Source organism: Giraffa tippelskirchi, chromosome 13 (assembly GCF_054371585.1).
Source record: "Giraffa tippelskirchi isolate mGirTip1 chromosome 13, T2T-mGirTip1v1.2.pri, whole genome shotgun sequence".
Taxonomy (NCBI): Eukaryota; Metazoa; Chordata; class Mammalia; order Artiodactyla; family Giraffidae; genus Giraffa; species Giraffa tippelskirchi.
Window position 1 is genome coordinate 72766665 of NC_137287.1, and position 14932 is coordinate 72781596.

General features: G+C 41.3%; 1 protein-coding gene across 5 annotated transcripts in view; it reads right to left on the reverse strand.

The window, feature by feature from the left end:
* Positions 1-11645: 11645 nt before the first annotated feature.
* The window catches only part of FAM107B (family with sequence similarity 107 member B), a 209733-nt gene continuing 206446 nt past the window's right edge, over positions 11646-14932 (reverse strand). For all 5 annotated transcript variants that reach the window (XM_081553581.1, XM_081553580.1, XM_081553584.1 and 2 more), the window contains one exon: positions 11646-14398. In XM_081553581.1, coding sequence (XP_081409707.1) covers positions 14282-14398 — 117 coding nt within the window. In that variant the 3' untranslated portion in view covers positions 11646-14281. The remainder of the gene's footprint in view (positions 14399-14932) is intronic.

Consider the following 14932-nt stretch of genomic DNA (forward strand, 5'->3'; position numbering starts at 1 on the left):
CTCCACATGAATTAGCACAACTCAATTTTTCATTTCAGATACAAACAGAATCTTGATCTTTAAGATCCTAATACCACAAACTCAACCTCAGGTTACTAATGACCTTAGTGCTGAGTGCAATGGAAAACTGTTACTGTTTTTTCACTCAAAATTAACAGAATAACAAGCTGGGGGGAAAGTCTCTAGATTCAGAGATCCTGAAAGTATGGCCGGGAAAGAGCACTAATGAAAGCCTGGATGCCAGACTCAGCATTCATCTCATTCATTCATTCATTCAGTGTGATTCAGTGAGTCCCCACCAGTGGCTCCTACCACGCCAGGCACTGGGGCTACAGAATAACGTAGGCATGTCCAATGTCCAGAGGGAAATAACTAAGAAAGTCTGTTATTAGAATGAATTTAAATCTTACTTACTAGTTATTTATTCATTCCCTTACAAGGTGCTCTTTTCAAAGAAACACATCCATCCTATTAGAATAACAGTAAAACCCCTTATAGAAGAAACTGAAGGAATTAAGACACTGCTGCGTGGACTTTACCTCCCCAAATGGTACTCTGAAGGTCCCCCTTCGAAATTTCTAGTAGGAGCATCCCAAAGTACTTCTTCCTCTAAGAATAGGGGCGAGTCTGGTTTTCAAGGGCCTCACACTCCAGTGCCCCCACAGCCCTCACAGGCAGACAAATCTCTGCCATGTTTAACGCAGACATGAAAATAGAGGTTAGGGCCAAAAGAAATTACAAAGTGAAAGTGAAGGGTAATTTATTATGCATGGGCTCGCCTCCCCTTATAACCTCCGTTTGTCCCATTTTTATAGGGATCCGGGCTTTTAAGTGAATTCCAAATAAAATTTCCTATCATATGCTTGTACTCGCTCAGCCTCCCAATAAGGGGCCAGTAAAAGGAGATGAAGATGAGGGGGTCTGGGGTTTGCACGGACAAATGTGGTAAGGCCAATATACATCCTACAGATTTATTACAATGGTTGCCAGTGCTATTGATTTAAACAAGTAACAGGTGAAGCAAATCTAATCTAATTCCTTTTGCTGCAATGTGAATGCACCCTAATTATCTCACCTTTGTTCCTCAGAACAAATTGTATTCACTCCACTGCCTATTGGCAGTTGCTAGAACCCACAGGGAGAGCTGGTTGATAGGCAAGATACTACTGCAGGGCAGCAGGAGAGGGGCCTGCTCAGAGATGAAATTAGAGATCCTTTCTTCAAGACCATCATATTGTGAAAGCTCCTGGTTTCTTTCTTCTTCTCAGATATGCTGGTGTCCACTTCCTAGGGCACCAAGGTTTTTCTTACAGAACCAATCATTAGGTTTAACTGAAATGCTGTCATTGAAAAAAAAATGGACTGTGGAATATTTCATACTAAGAAGAGTATATAAAGAATGTCTGTGTTGTAAATAATTATAAAGCAAACATTCATGCAACCATGACCCAGGTTAATTCAAAAAGATCATGCCCCCCAATGTTTATAGCAGCACTATTTACAATAGCCAAGCACATACATTATTTAAGAAAATTTTGTTTTTTTAATGTTATAATTTTCCCTGATTCCAAATTATTTCATATACAGCAATTTTCCTTTGCAGTCACAAAAGGCATTAAGATTACTCATTTCTGAGTCTAGAACTATTATTCAGGAAGATCAGATAGATATGATGAAATGAGAGAAAGTGAAGACCAGAGAAAGAGGAAGACAATCTACTTAGAAGCCAAGGGATGTAGTTTCTGTTGTCACAGACTATGTAAATCTCATTTTGTCACACAGCCCCCCTTCAAAAAAAGACTCCAGGTTTCACCTATCTAACTCATCTTCTAAAAAGAGAAAATTGGCTGCTGCCATAGGGAGCCATCCTTTGAAACTTACCTCTGAGAACACCCTGCGCTCTTTAGTTCTTTCCATTTATTAGATTTTTTAAAAATAATTATTTATTTATTTGGCTGCACTTGTCTCCGTTGTGGCACGTGGGGATCTTTAGTTGTGGAGTGTGAACCCTTAGTTGCAGGATGTGGGAGCCAGTTCCCTGACCAGGAATCAAACTCGGGTCCCCCTGGCATCGGGAATGTGAAGTCTTAGCCACTGGACCACCAGGGAAGTCCCCCACTCATTAGATTTTTAATTGCAAGGGCAATTTACATTCATATTTCTCCACAGTGCCCAGAGACTTCTGATAATTTAGGCCAGCTCCAATTTATAGCCAAGGAAACGCTTTCTAAAATCAATTAAATGACTCTAAGCAATGAGGCTGCAGAGCCAAGATCTGAATCTAAGAACCCTAGGATTCGAAGGAACCCCAGAAATGATTTGGGGATCTCCCTTGTTCCACTGAGAAATTTAATAAGGAACAGTCGGTGACGGGCAGAGCCCAGAGGCCCAGGGACTCACCCACAGCCCCACAGGAAGAGGGTCTGTGGGACCAGAAGAGAGAGGCTCTGCTCTCTGTGCAGGAGGCTAGTGCATCAATCGGACTTGCTTGACTTCCATTAGACCTCTCAGATCAAGAACAGAAAACGGATACCCTGAAAAAAAATCCTAAGACCAACAGAGAAAATAATACTAAATTCATTAATTAATTTCAATTCTAATTAAAAATTTAAAGTTCTGCTGATGCACACTAGAGGGCAGCATCTTGCATCTTTTAAAAAAAAATTTTGTTTTTTTTTCTTTCTTTCTAAGCTGTGCCACAGAGCCTGTGGGAACCCTAGTTCCCCAACCAGGGATGGAACCCACGCCCCCTGCACTGTAAGTGCAGAGCCGTAGCCCCTGTACCACCAGGGTAGTCCCTTGCATCACCTTTGAGGGCAGTAATAGCAGCAGTCAGCCCCCTCCGTGGTGGGTCTGTAGAGACTACACCCTAAGCCAGGGCTTGATTTTTATTATTTCATTTAAGCCTCATGACCACTCAGTTCTGCAGATTAAAACAGCCTAGCAGAAAGGATCAAATTTAGAAGCCTGAGGCCACCAGCCTTCCTCTCACCAGAGTGGACGTGCACAGAGGTTCCATGTGACTGCCTTGCCTTGTCACTGAAGACGACCCCCAGGGAAGCCTTGCTTTCTAGAAGCATCTGAATTAGGGTCCTGCCATGGTGAGAAGGGGCAGCAGGGACAGAGGCATCCCTGGGCCTTAGAATGGGCCGGCAACACCTCCAGGGACCTCCCTTACTGGCTCCCTGACTTCTGCTGAGCCAGGCCAGCCCTGGGCACACTGACGACAGCCCACACCTGCCAGTGCCCAAGCTGCCTCTTTCTAGGCCCCATCTTTCAATGGCAAGTATTTACTGAGCACCTATTATGTGCCAGCAACATGCTCCAAATACCATCCCCCAAGCCCCACTTGCCTTTGCCCCTGCACAATCCATACCAGCCACCCTCCTGCTCCTGACTCCTCAGGATTCCTGCTTAGCTTCCACAAGCCCTCAGCTCATGGCCCAGTCTGTCTCCTCTCTTCCCCAGCCCGATAGGGACTCTCCTGTTCTTAGGACTTAAGGGTGCATTAAGGTGCCTGTGCCACGCACGAGAGGGTAACTATTCTCTCTCCCCGGGTGACAGCTCATTGGAATTTTCACAGATTTAGACTGTGGTAGGAATTAAATCTATTTGCAGGGCAGGAATAGAGACGCAGACATAGAAACTAGACATGTGGACACAGAGGAGAGGGAAGGGAGGGTGGGATGAGCTAAGAGAATAGGACTGACATATATACACTACCATGTGTAAAACAGATAACTAGTGGGAAGCTGCTGTACAGCACAGGGAGCTCAGGTCGGTGCTCTGTGATGACCTAGATGGGTGGGAGGAGGGAGGGGTGGGAGGAAGATCCAAGAGGGAGGGGATATATGTATACATATGGCTGTCATTGTACAGCGGAAACTAACACAACATGGTAAAGCAATTATACTCCAATTTAAAAAAATAATAATAAAGAATGCTATAGGCTTTTAGGAGAGTAACTCCGGAAGCAGGTGGATGTTATGGCTTTAAATCACACCATGAGGCAGAGTCTTGTACTGGGATCGCCTTGGCCCTGGGCGTTGATTCTGTAAGCAACACAGTCCTGAAGCCATCTGGCACAAGAGTCTCTGCTGACCAAGCCTGCACTTGTTGATAAATACAAGCTAGAGACCACAGACCCAAAGAACAGAAACCATCACAGCCACTAACGTTTATTATGTGCTTCACATGTGCTGACTCCTGTAAAACTCACATGACTCAGTGACACAGATCTGCTCATTATCCCCACTGTTCAGATGAGAAAACTGAGGCCAGAGATTTTATTTTCCCAGGATCGCAAAGCTAGAAAATGAAGGGGCTGAGATTCAAACAAGAGCCTGGACTCCTAACCTTACTCTGTTGCTCACTCATGTTTCCCTCAAACACCAATCCAACATTCAATGTGAATCCCATCTCTCCCCCCCCAACACACACACACAGTCCTTCTACTGAAGGCAGACATCCCCAAATACCTCCTGGTTCATGCTGTCAGCGGGTGAGAATGAATCAAAGTTAGTTTGAAGCTGGGGAAAGGAGGCCCAGGAGTTGACCATGGCTTTGGATGACTGCGTTTGTCTTGTACACAAACATGTGCGTGAGCCTATAGGTGTGTTCCTATAGTGACACAGACAAGACCATGGGACTTTCTTGTGATGCCTGGATTTGACTTTCCCTCATACTCTCTTAGAAAAACATACATTGCTTTTTTTGGTAGTTCTTACAACACTTACTACAGCCATGTCTGTTAAGGTCAACACACGGGAGGTTCCTTGCATGTTGAGGACACTTGTTTACTTGAAGGGCCTCCAAGGAGCATAAGCTCCAGAATGGGGACCTCTATCATACTCAGATTCAACCTTCATGCTGGCTAGCATATAGCAGGCACTCAATAAATGACTCCTTGGGAGAGGAGAGGGTGGACTCAGGAAAGAAGGGGTCTCTTCTGAATTTCTGGACTGGCCACCCCTCCACCTGAAGGCTCCCTTGCTGGGCTTCCCTGGAGCCCCCATGCCCGTCCTCTGTCATAGGACAGGGAGAGGTGTGACACTGCATAGCCAGAGCCAAAAGCCACCCCGGGTCAAATAAGACAGGAGGAAAACAACGCAGCACTGCAGAAAAGGCCAGCACAGCTTGGATGGTCAGATTCCCCAAGTTCTTGAGTAAGATACAGGCCATTTGCAGAAATATGGTAAAGTCATCATGTCCAACACACCAAGCTGATGAGAGCCTCACGGTTGCGGGTTTGCGAAGAAAAACTCACCTGACTGGATAATGTTTGATCCACCTTTAAAATATCGTAGGGACTTCCCTGGTAGTCCAGTGGCTAAGACTCTGCACTTAGCAATGCAGGGGGCACGGGTTTTATCCCTGGTTGGAGAACTAAGATCCCACATGCTGTGCAGTGCAGCCAAAAGAAAGAAAGAAAAACCAATATAAATACCTTTTCTGTTTCACTATGTGAGGAGGAGGGGGTGTAGTTAATCAGTTGTGTTAAGGATGAGGGAGGCGGGGACTTATTTTTAAGATGAACAGCTTATCAGTACGAGTAAACAGCCTACATTTGGAATCATCCAAGTCTCGGATTATAGGCTAATGTCTTCAGCTGAAGAATAAAATGTGGAAAAGAAAGGGTAATTACATGCATTCAATCTTGTTCTCCTCATCCTTGCTTTTGAACTTTCTGACCTTGGCCACCTGATGTGAAGAGCCAGCTCATTGGAACAGACCCTGATGCTGGGAAAGATTGAAGGCAAAAGGAGAAGGGGGTGACAGAGGATGAGATGGTTGGATAGCAACACCGACTCAATGGGCATGAATTTGGGCAAATTCCAGGAGATAGTGGAGGACAAAGGAGCCTGGTGTGCTACAGTCCATGGAGTCACAAAGAATTGAATACGACTTAGCGACTGAACGTCAACAACAACAGTAGCTTCTAACTGGCTAGATTCGCTGACGTGACTTGCCCTGTGGATTCACTGTCACTGCCTGGTCTCCTGATTGGGGCCGGGGGCGGGAGACCGAGGGCAGTGATCGTAGCACACACCCCAGTTGTCACACTGTTTGTCTGATTCTTTGAATAACATTTGTCTCCTCGTTAGATTTTAAGCTCCCAAACAACAGAGACTGAACATGATTTTGTAGCCTGTCGCTGAGCATTGTGGTTAAAAACAAAGAACCTGGACGTGAGATGCATGCTTCCTTGGAACCCTGTTCATTCCTGTGTACCTACTCCAGGCACATGGGGAAAGCTTGCTACTTACTTGGTATTAATCATGCCACCACAAACCGCACAGCTCTTCAGGGTTCATGCTAGGAAGCAAATCTAAACTCACCCACAGCCTAACCTTCAGTATCTCAGGAAGTTCTTTGGAAATAAACAATGTCATTCATCACCTGGCAATGCTACAAACTGTTGTGCATGGTGGGGCTGAGGACTTGCTATGCCCTCTTCGCCACACTCCACTCTCTTATCACTGATATTCAGAAGAACCTGGGTTTTCAAACTGTCCAGTTTTGTTTTTTTTTTTAAAGAGACAGTGAAGCAAAGAGGAAGATCAAGGATAAATAAGATGTGCATTTCATTTAAAACTTTACTTGAACGGTTCCTTTCCACTGCTTCCTCTCTGAGAACATTTATGAGAGCATCTGTGTAGCAATAAAACCACTTGATTTAGTGTATTTATTTTCTTTTCTTAATTGGCTCCTATAGGCCTTATCTTCTCGGTGTTCATGTGGTCTTTTATTTAATTTAATGCTTGTTATTATTTGTTACATACCATGCAATGTCTTATGGCTGAACAAGATTATAAATATCCTAGGACTGGAACTGGCTTGTTGCAAAATATCTTGTAAATATCTGGTAAGTACTTTTAGTTGATCGATCTAGGGGCTTATCTTTGAGAAACACTGAAATCACTGAGGAAGGAGAGAGAAATGGGGATAACCAGATCATCAAATTAAAGCCAATTTATGAGTTTTAGCCAGAAAATTACCTTTGCTTATCTGAGTTTACACCGTGAATTTTCTCCTTGTGAAAGTCCTAGGTTGAATTCCAGCTCTAAAGAGGCTACATATGAACCCGATCCTGGTTCACAGTTCACTGTGTAAGATTTTGCACAGTGGTTCACTAGATATTTTCATCATGGTGCCACCTCTTTGTTGGTACCTGACTGATATAGATGTGATGGTTTCCTGAAATCTCTTGAACAAGTAAATGACCGTGGAGAAATGACCAAGGTGGTATGCATGTGATCACATCTCCCACTTCAACAGTTGAGTCAGGACAATTGGCACTGCTGTCTATTTTCTCCAGCATGAATTCTCTTCTAAGCCAGCCTCCATTCCAAGGCCTATTGGCCCTTTGAAAAGGGCCAGCATTTCTCCATCTCTTGGCTAACTCCACTTCTAAGCTGAAATTTTTTAAAAAATTTATTTACTTTTTTATTGAAGTATAGTTGGTGTGAAAAATTGTGTTAATTTCAGGTATACAGCAGAGTGATTCAGTTACATGTATACATTTATATATCAATAGCCTTTTTTCCTATACTTTTCCATTATAGTTTACTACAACTTATTTAATATAGCTCCCTGTGTACTACAGTAAATCTTTGTCATTTCTCTGTTTTATATATAGTAGTATGCATCTGGTAATCCAATATCCCAATTTATTCCCTCCCCCCATTCCCCTTTGGTAACCAGATATGTTTTCCATGGCTGTCAGTCTGTTTCTGTTTTGTAAATAAGTCCACTTGTGCTAATTTTTAGATTCCATTTGGAAGTGATATCATGTAATATTTGTTCTTCTCTAACTTCACTGAGGATGACAATCCCTAGGTCCATCCATGTTGCTGCAAGTGGTAGGATTTCATTCTTTTTTACGGCTGAGTCTGAGTTTAAATTTTAAGCCTTCATCCAGAAGAAGCAGAAAAAGAAATAAAAGTATTAGTAATAGAATGAAATCTCCACCTGGAAGCAAGGGAGAAGGTGAATAGAACTTTCACCATCATCCAAAAGAGAACATGTACCAGGAAGACTGTGATTGGTCAACCTAAAGCTCCCAAGGCCCTGCGTGCATAGGGTACCAGTAATTCATTACCGAGCTACATGTCCCCACATTCCCAGTCTCCTTGACCTCAGCCAACAAAAACAAACATAGGAAAAACCAATATTGTAGCCGCACTACCTTAAATTCCAACAGAAGAGGAAACATTTAAAGAGCAGAGTTGTTTTTAGGTTGAAGCGTACAACTGGACCCCTTACAAGGAGCCCCAGCTTAGGTCTCTGGTTCATCATTGTGAGACAGGCTGGGACCTGGCACCTAGGACCCTTTGCTGCAATGCCTATACCTGGAAAAATATCTCCTCAACAAAATACAAACTATCAAGGACTGAAAATAGCTGTGTGCATGCACAGTTGGGGCAAATTATGAACAATAAGATACAAAAAGACAAAAAAAAAAACCGATTGGCACTTCTGAAGAGCCGGGAGCAAAAACAGGGTGCTGGGAGCAAAAGCAGAGGACTGCGCATGCCCTCTGTACTCAACACCAACAAAGCAGTGGGCAAGCCACCTAAGCCACCCTTCTCGCTGGACCCCTGGACCTGCCCCTACCCTAACCCCATATAAGGAAACAGCTCACCATTTCAATTCAAGAAGCGACCAAGGGCAACTAACTGTTCTGGTTCTCGCTGCCCCCTGCTGCAGCAGGGTCCCCAATAAAGCTTTTCCTGAGTTTCTTGTCTGGCCTCTGATCAATTTCTATTGATTAAGGAGGCCAAGAACCCTGGGGGTCAACAAAGAATTAAAACATTCCTCACTGCCATTCTGGAGTCAATGCTTCTCTTTATTCCTTCCCTGGACCCTCTTTTCCTTTGATTCTACTTCAATTACAGGTCTGTGTGCTTAAAATAATTGGATTCTTGACCGTTTCTTAAAACAGTCACTTTTACTTTGCTGTTGAAAACACTGAAATCATTCCATTGTAATTTTTCACCACATACTCTATGTGCAAATAATTATGAAATGAGTATTATTCAGTTCTGAAGATAATTTTGTGTGAAACACATTTTTTTCAAGGTTATTCTTTGCTTCCTTTTAAATACTGGTGACTCAAGAACACTTTTTAACTGTGAAAAATTATTAAAAATATACACAAATTAAACTAGGAAGCCCACCTTTATTTCTGACCCAAATTCCTTTCCTTCCCTCAGAAGTAACCACCACTGATACGATAAATAAATGTCCTGTCTTATTTATAAGCATTTATATAGATGTATGAATAATATACTTTTAATTTTTTCATGTAAATGGGATTATATGACATGTATTATTCTGTAGTTTGCTTTTTTATGTAACAGTATAGCTTCAAAGTCTCATTTCTGTATAAGTAAATAAAATATTAATACCTTGCCTGGTAGCTCATATGGTAAACAATCTGCCTGCAATGTGGGAGACCCAGGTTCAATCCCTGGGTTGAGAAGATCCATTGGAGGAAGGCATGGCAACCCACTCCAGTATGCTTGCCTGGAGAATCCCCATGGACAGAGGAGCCTGGTGGGTTATAGTCCACCGCGTTGCTAACAGTTGGACACAACTGAGTGACTAAGCATGCACACATTATTTTAAAAGACATGCATTATGGTACATAATAGGGAGTAGGGATATATTATACTTAATCTAGCAAACTACTGCAATATAGTTGGGTTGTTTCCAAGAGAAATTATGAGAAATGCTCCATTATCTTTGAACAACAATCTTTGTGCAGATAAATACTTCGGAAGAATTCCTAGAAATCTAACTGTGCGTTCAAAGGATATGTGCATTTTAAAAAGCTTGATTGAGGTATAACTCACATACCATAAAAGTTACCCATTTTAAGTAGGTATTAGTATATTCATGTTTATACAGTTACTAGTATAGGTGAAGAGTTGCATGACTGTCACAATTTTATTTTAAATAATTTCTATCACCCCGTCCCCAGAATCCCATGTCCATTTGCAATCATTTCCCATTCCTACCATTGGAACCACTATTCTGCTTTCTGTCCCTATAGTTTTATCCACTCTGAACATTGCATATGGATGTAAGTGTACCCTATTTCATCTTTTGTATCAGCCACCTTTCAATTAGCAGAATGTTTCTGAGGTTTGTTCATGTTGAAGCATGTATCAGTATTTCGTTCCTTTTCATGGTTTAATAATATTCCATTACATAGATATACCACATTTTGCTTATCCATTCACCAGCTGATAGACGATTGGGTTTGCTGGTTCACCCTGGAAATTATAGCACAAGAAGAGTGATCATCAGCAGTGGTCACACACAATAACCAAGTAGAAAAAGAGCCATAAACATAGAAACAACAAATTTAAAAGGACCTGATAGTATGTCCAAGACAATACATAGCCAAATATCTCAGAGGAAACACAACTTGATGACTTTTAGTAGACAAAATCTCAATATGATTCTACTAATTATACAAGATATTGATAAGGCATACCAGACTCTGGCATTACCATCTTGCTGGGCAAGTGAGAAGATGTTCCAAAACATCCCCAATTGATAATCAGACTGCATTTTTTCATGAGAAGAAAAAAAGGAGAAATTATAATTGTGAAACTGAAGTTATCTTATAAAGATTTTATTTACCCTAAGACCTTGGAATAAAACACTTCATTTTTCATTATATTAGTAAATGTAAGCCTGGTAGTATTTTAATCCTTTTTTTTTTTTTAGCTGTACTATATAGCATTTTAAATCTTACCAAACATATTCACACATTATCGACCAGGGGAGTTTTACAGAAACTAAAGCCTGAGGTGTTAATATATCTCCAGTCAATACTGTGTTCATTGACCTCTGTCTTCTTTCAAATCTATGACTATACTGTAAGAACCACACAATGGTCTAATGAAATGGACCAACAGCCCCAAAACTGTCACCTGGAAAAACTGCCTAGTTATTCCAAGGATGTAGTTATTCCTCAAATTATTTTTGTAGCCCACCTTCTGCATTGGCCTTTGGAGCTCATGGTATAACCCTAGACATAGAAAATCTTCACTGCCCTGAATAGATATGATTTTTTAAAACAGTCCAAAGATACTGGAGTTGGGTGAGTTAACTGAATAGTAATTTGGGGATGAAAAATAAGGGCCTAATTATAAAGTAAAGAAATTTGACTCTCCAAGGCTATTACAACCAATATATAATGTACTCACACGTACAGCTTCCCAAAGTGACTTCTTTGAGGATGAAATTAATTTAGCTGAATAAGCAAAATAATTTTCATGGTCATACTTATGCCATATGTGCTCACAAGCACTAAAACATGGCCCTTCCAAAAATATATCTCCCACTGTTCTACCAAGCTACTTAAAATGCAGAATACTCTGATCTGAAGAACTAACAGCTGCTGCTAAAATACCACATATTCTAAGTGTAACATAATATCTTAGCATGAATTTGCTTGACAGAATAAACTGCCAGCCTTGACTGATACAAGGCAAGAGGACATAACTGATTTGGGGAGAAGACCATCAGAGGGAAACCCCAGAACCACCTTCTAACCCTTGAATTGAACACAGTACACCCCCACGTCAGTTCCAGACATCCACCGTAAACAGATCAGACAAAGACAGCTGTATGGTTCAAGCATGTGGTGATTTTTATTAAGAATAACTTTGGTTCTAAGAATTCCACCCTCAATTCTGTAATACTTTCCATTAAAAACAATTATACAAGAGCAAATACAAAAAATATTAAATTATGAAAACAAATCCATTAAGGCTCCCTTTATATATATTATATACACTCAAACAAGTGAACATTTTTCAGAGTAGAAGAATAAAGTCAACTGTGGTAGCTTAGAAAGCAACACTACCTTCCTACTTGGAGACTAGAAAACACTGAACTATTTTAAAAAAAAACCATAGAGTGGAAAAATGGAGCCATTTTTGTCAAAAAGTGGCTCAAAGCCCAAAACTGCTCAGATGTCTGTGAGTCCTAGAGGTTTGGACTGTCGAGTACTGAAGTGTGGGGCAGCGGCGGCGGGGAGAGAATGATGCCTTTTTAAACTCAAGCTTATGAGCCGAGCTGACCTGGCAACTTCAAAGAGCTTTTCTATCTGTACATTCCACTGTTTAGCGAGGAAACATCACTTGACACTATTTACAAGTCTTCTTTCAGCCAGACCTTGGACTACCAATCACTACTAATTTTTCAGATTTGTGAGTGAGATTGAGAGGGAAATTCTTTTGGAATTTAGCTTTTTCCAGTGAAGCATGAATTCTAGGTAAGTTTTAGGAACAGAATTGGCCCTTCTAAGGAAGCCTGTCTGGGCCCTTGAAAATTTTATCAAGTGGCAGAATTGCTTCAAGGATACAGGATCTAAAGATCTTGCATATCCAGCTGGATTAAAGCCTATGAGTTAGTCCTGAATCTTTATTTTATAAATCGCATCACTATTCCGTATACAGAGAAAGAACTCTAGTCAATGTGCAATCAGAAATGTATTTTCAAGATGCTCAGTTAACGCACTTTCTTCTCACAAAAAGAAGAAGGATGGGGAAAAAATAGTTATCCTTCCATCCTTCCAAAGCAAATTACTATACAGCAACATTTTATCCTAAGCACCTCGTATTTTATTCATATAATATCTGCTGATGAAAGAAATAATCTGTTTAAGGTGTAGTCCACATGTTCTCTGACTAGCAGTACATTATCTATGCATTTACTTTTGTCTTGTTCACATTAAGGATGAATAGAAGCCTAATGGCCAACCATGAAAACTGCAGAATTCCCAGAGAAAGCTAATTTCTACTAGGCTGATTAAGGATTCAAAAGCTTAGGATCCAGCTTTCTTTGATTCTTGAATTATAAGAAGAGCCTTCGATGTCAAAATTACTGGATGAATCGTTTCTACAGAGAACATACTGGATCCACACAGATTCTTCTAAACCACCCCAAGTAGAAATGTTTCCCCTACTATACCAGTGACAGAGAATGGATTTTGCATTAAGAATCTGGCTGTAAAGTTGGTAACTCAGGGTTCATGTGGAGGATAGTATACCAGTTGGAGAGCACAAACTGAGTGCACCCCATCCCCTCAGCTGTTCCTGAGAGATCAACAATGGTCACAACATCACCCTTACCAACAGTATCACCATCACGAAGGTAGGGATGAGACAGTCTTCCTTCACAAGGAAAGAGGGCAAAGAGCTGGTGATCATTAGAGAATTTCAAAGCTTGGATTCAAATAATATTCAAAATGCATAAATGCTATAATTCTTCCAGAGACCAGTTCATATTCGTTTCACATCAAAAATCCCAAAGAACTCTTCCTTCCCAAGCTTCCAGTGGGAGCTTTCCCCATACTGTTCTGAGAAGAAACCAAAAGACTTGAATCCACTCCTTTGACAATGAAGTTGGATTATTTGGACTAGTTTTTATTCCTCAAAGGGCTTAGAGATTATTTCACATAAAAGGACTAAATGAGCAAGAAATTAAAAAACAAAAAATGAAACAAAAGCCCTAACAGTTATCAAAGCAATACACAGGTTTGCAGGACATACCTTCCCTGAAGTAGAAGGTCAGCGTGAAGCCTCAAAAAACCAGCAGGAATGAAAACAAGATTGAGATGGACATTTACAGAGTTTTGCTTCTATATTTTTGTTTCTGTATTTTTACACCTCCTCATCCTATTTCTGAATCTTAATGTCGACAAAGTTAAGAGCTGTGCTCAACATGAATATTAACATTCTCCAGTGTGAAGCCTAAACTGGGTGAAAGTGTAAATGAGACAAGAAAACAGGAATTTACAAACGGTGGATGTAACAGATTCAACGCATTTCTGTGCAATCTAAATTATTGGATAGATAAGAAAGGAGGAACGAAAGGTGTTTTCTTTAGGTTTTGAAAGGGAAAAGGCTCTGTGCCCCACTAAACTTGGATTGAAAGAAAAACCAAGTAGTGCAACTCTCAGAGAACTTATTCCAGTGTCCTTTCCTTTGTTTCTGTTGTTGTCTTTTAAAAGTCTTTGAACACAGGTCCACTATCCCACCTTAAGTGCTGGTCAACATCCTTTGTTTGGCGAATAGAACTGCAACAGTCACAGGTGACTCACTCACCCACCCGGATGGGAGAAAAACCAAAATCAAACCCTTTTGAAAATAACAGATCCCTGCTGGCTGGGATTCGCTCCAGGGGCTTTGGCGCTGGGGAGCCCCAGGCACAGGCCTTCTGTGTGCTGGGCTGGGTGCGTGGTCTCTGCAGCCTGGACCTATGACTCCTGGGCTTGCGCCACTTCCTGGCCTGTTCTTCTGAGATTGCCTTTAACCTTCACAAACTCTGGGGCATTTTCTTGCTCTTCTTGCAATTTCTGTTTCTCAAGTTCAAGCTAAACAGAATTCAGAAACAGGAGAATTATTTACAAATTATTTACAAAGGGAGAGGCTTTCCAAAACACTGTTTTCTCTTCCCAAAGGCCCTAATGACTTCGATTCCCAACAGAAGAAAAGTTTCTCCTGTCTCCACTTTAAATATATTTAAATTTTCATATATGTGCCAGTATCTAGGTCCTGGGGTAAGAATTCTGCACAGAAGCAGCAGCCGACTGGTTGTTGCTGAAACCCTGGGGGGTGACGAGAACCTGAAGATCAAGGCTAAGAATGAAAACAAGAGCTGAGGGAAACAGACACGTGCTCTCCAGTTGTGAGTGAAGCTGAACTTCACTCATGTGCATGAGCTCCAGCACGGGACTGTGAACTCAATGGTAGTCCCTGGCTTTGGCTGTGCCTCCCTAATCTCTTCTAGATCCTCAACAGAATCCTTCTCTTTATCTCGAATGTCTTTTAGTGCACCTGCAGACATCTGTCTCAGCTTTTCCTTTCACTGTATATAAACACTTACATCCGACATATCTGGGAAATGC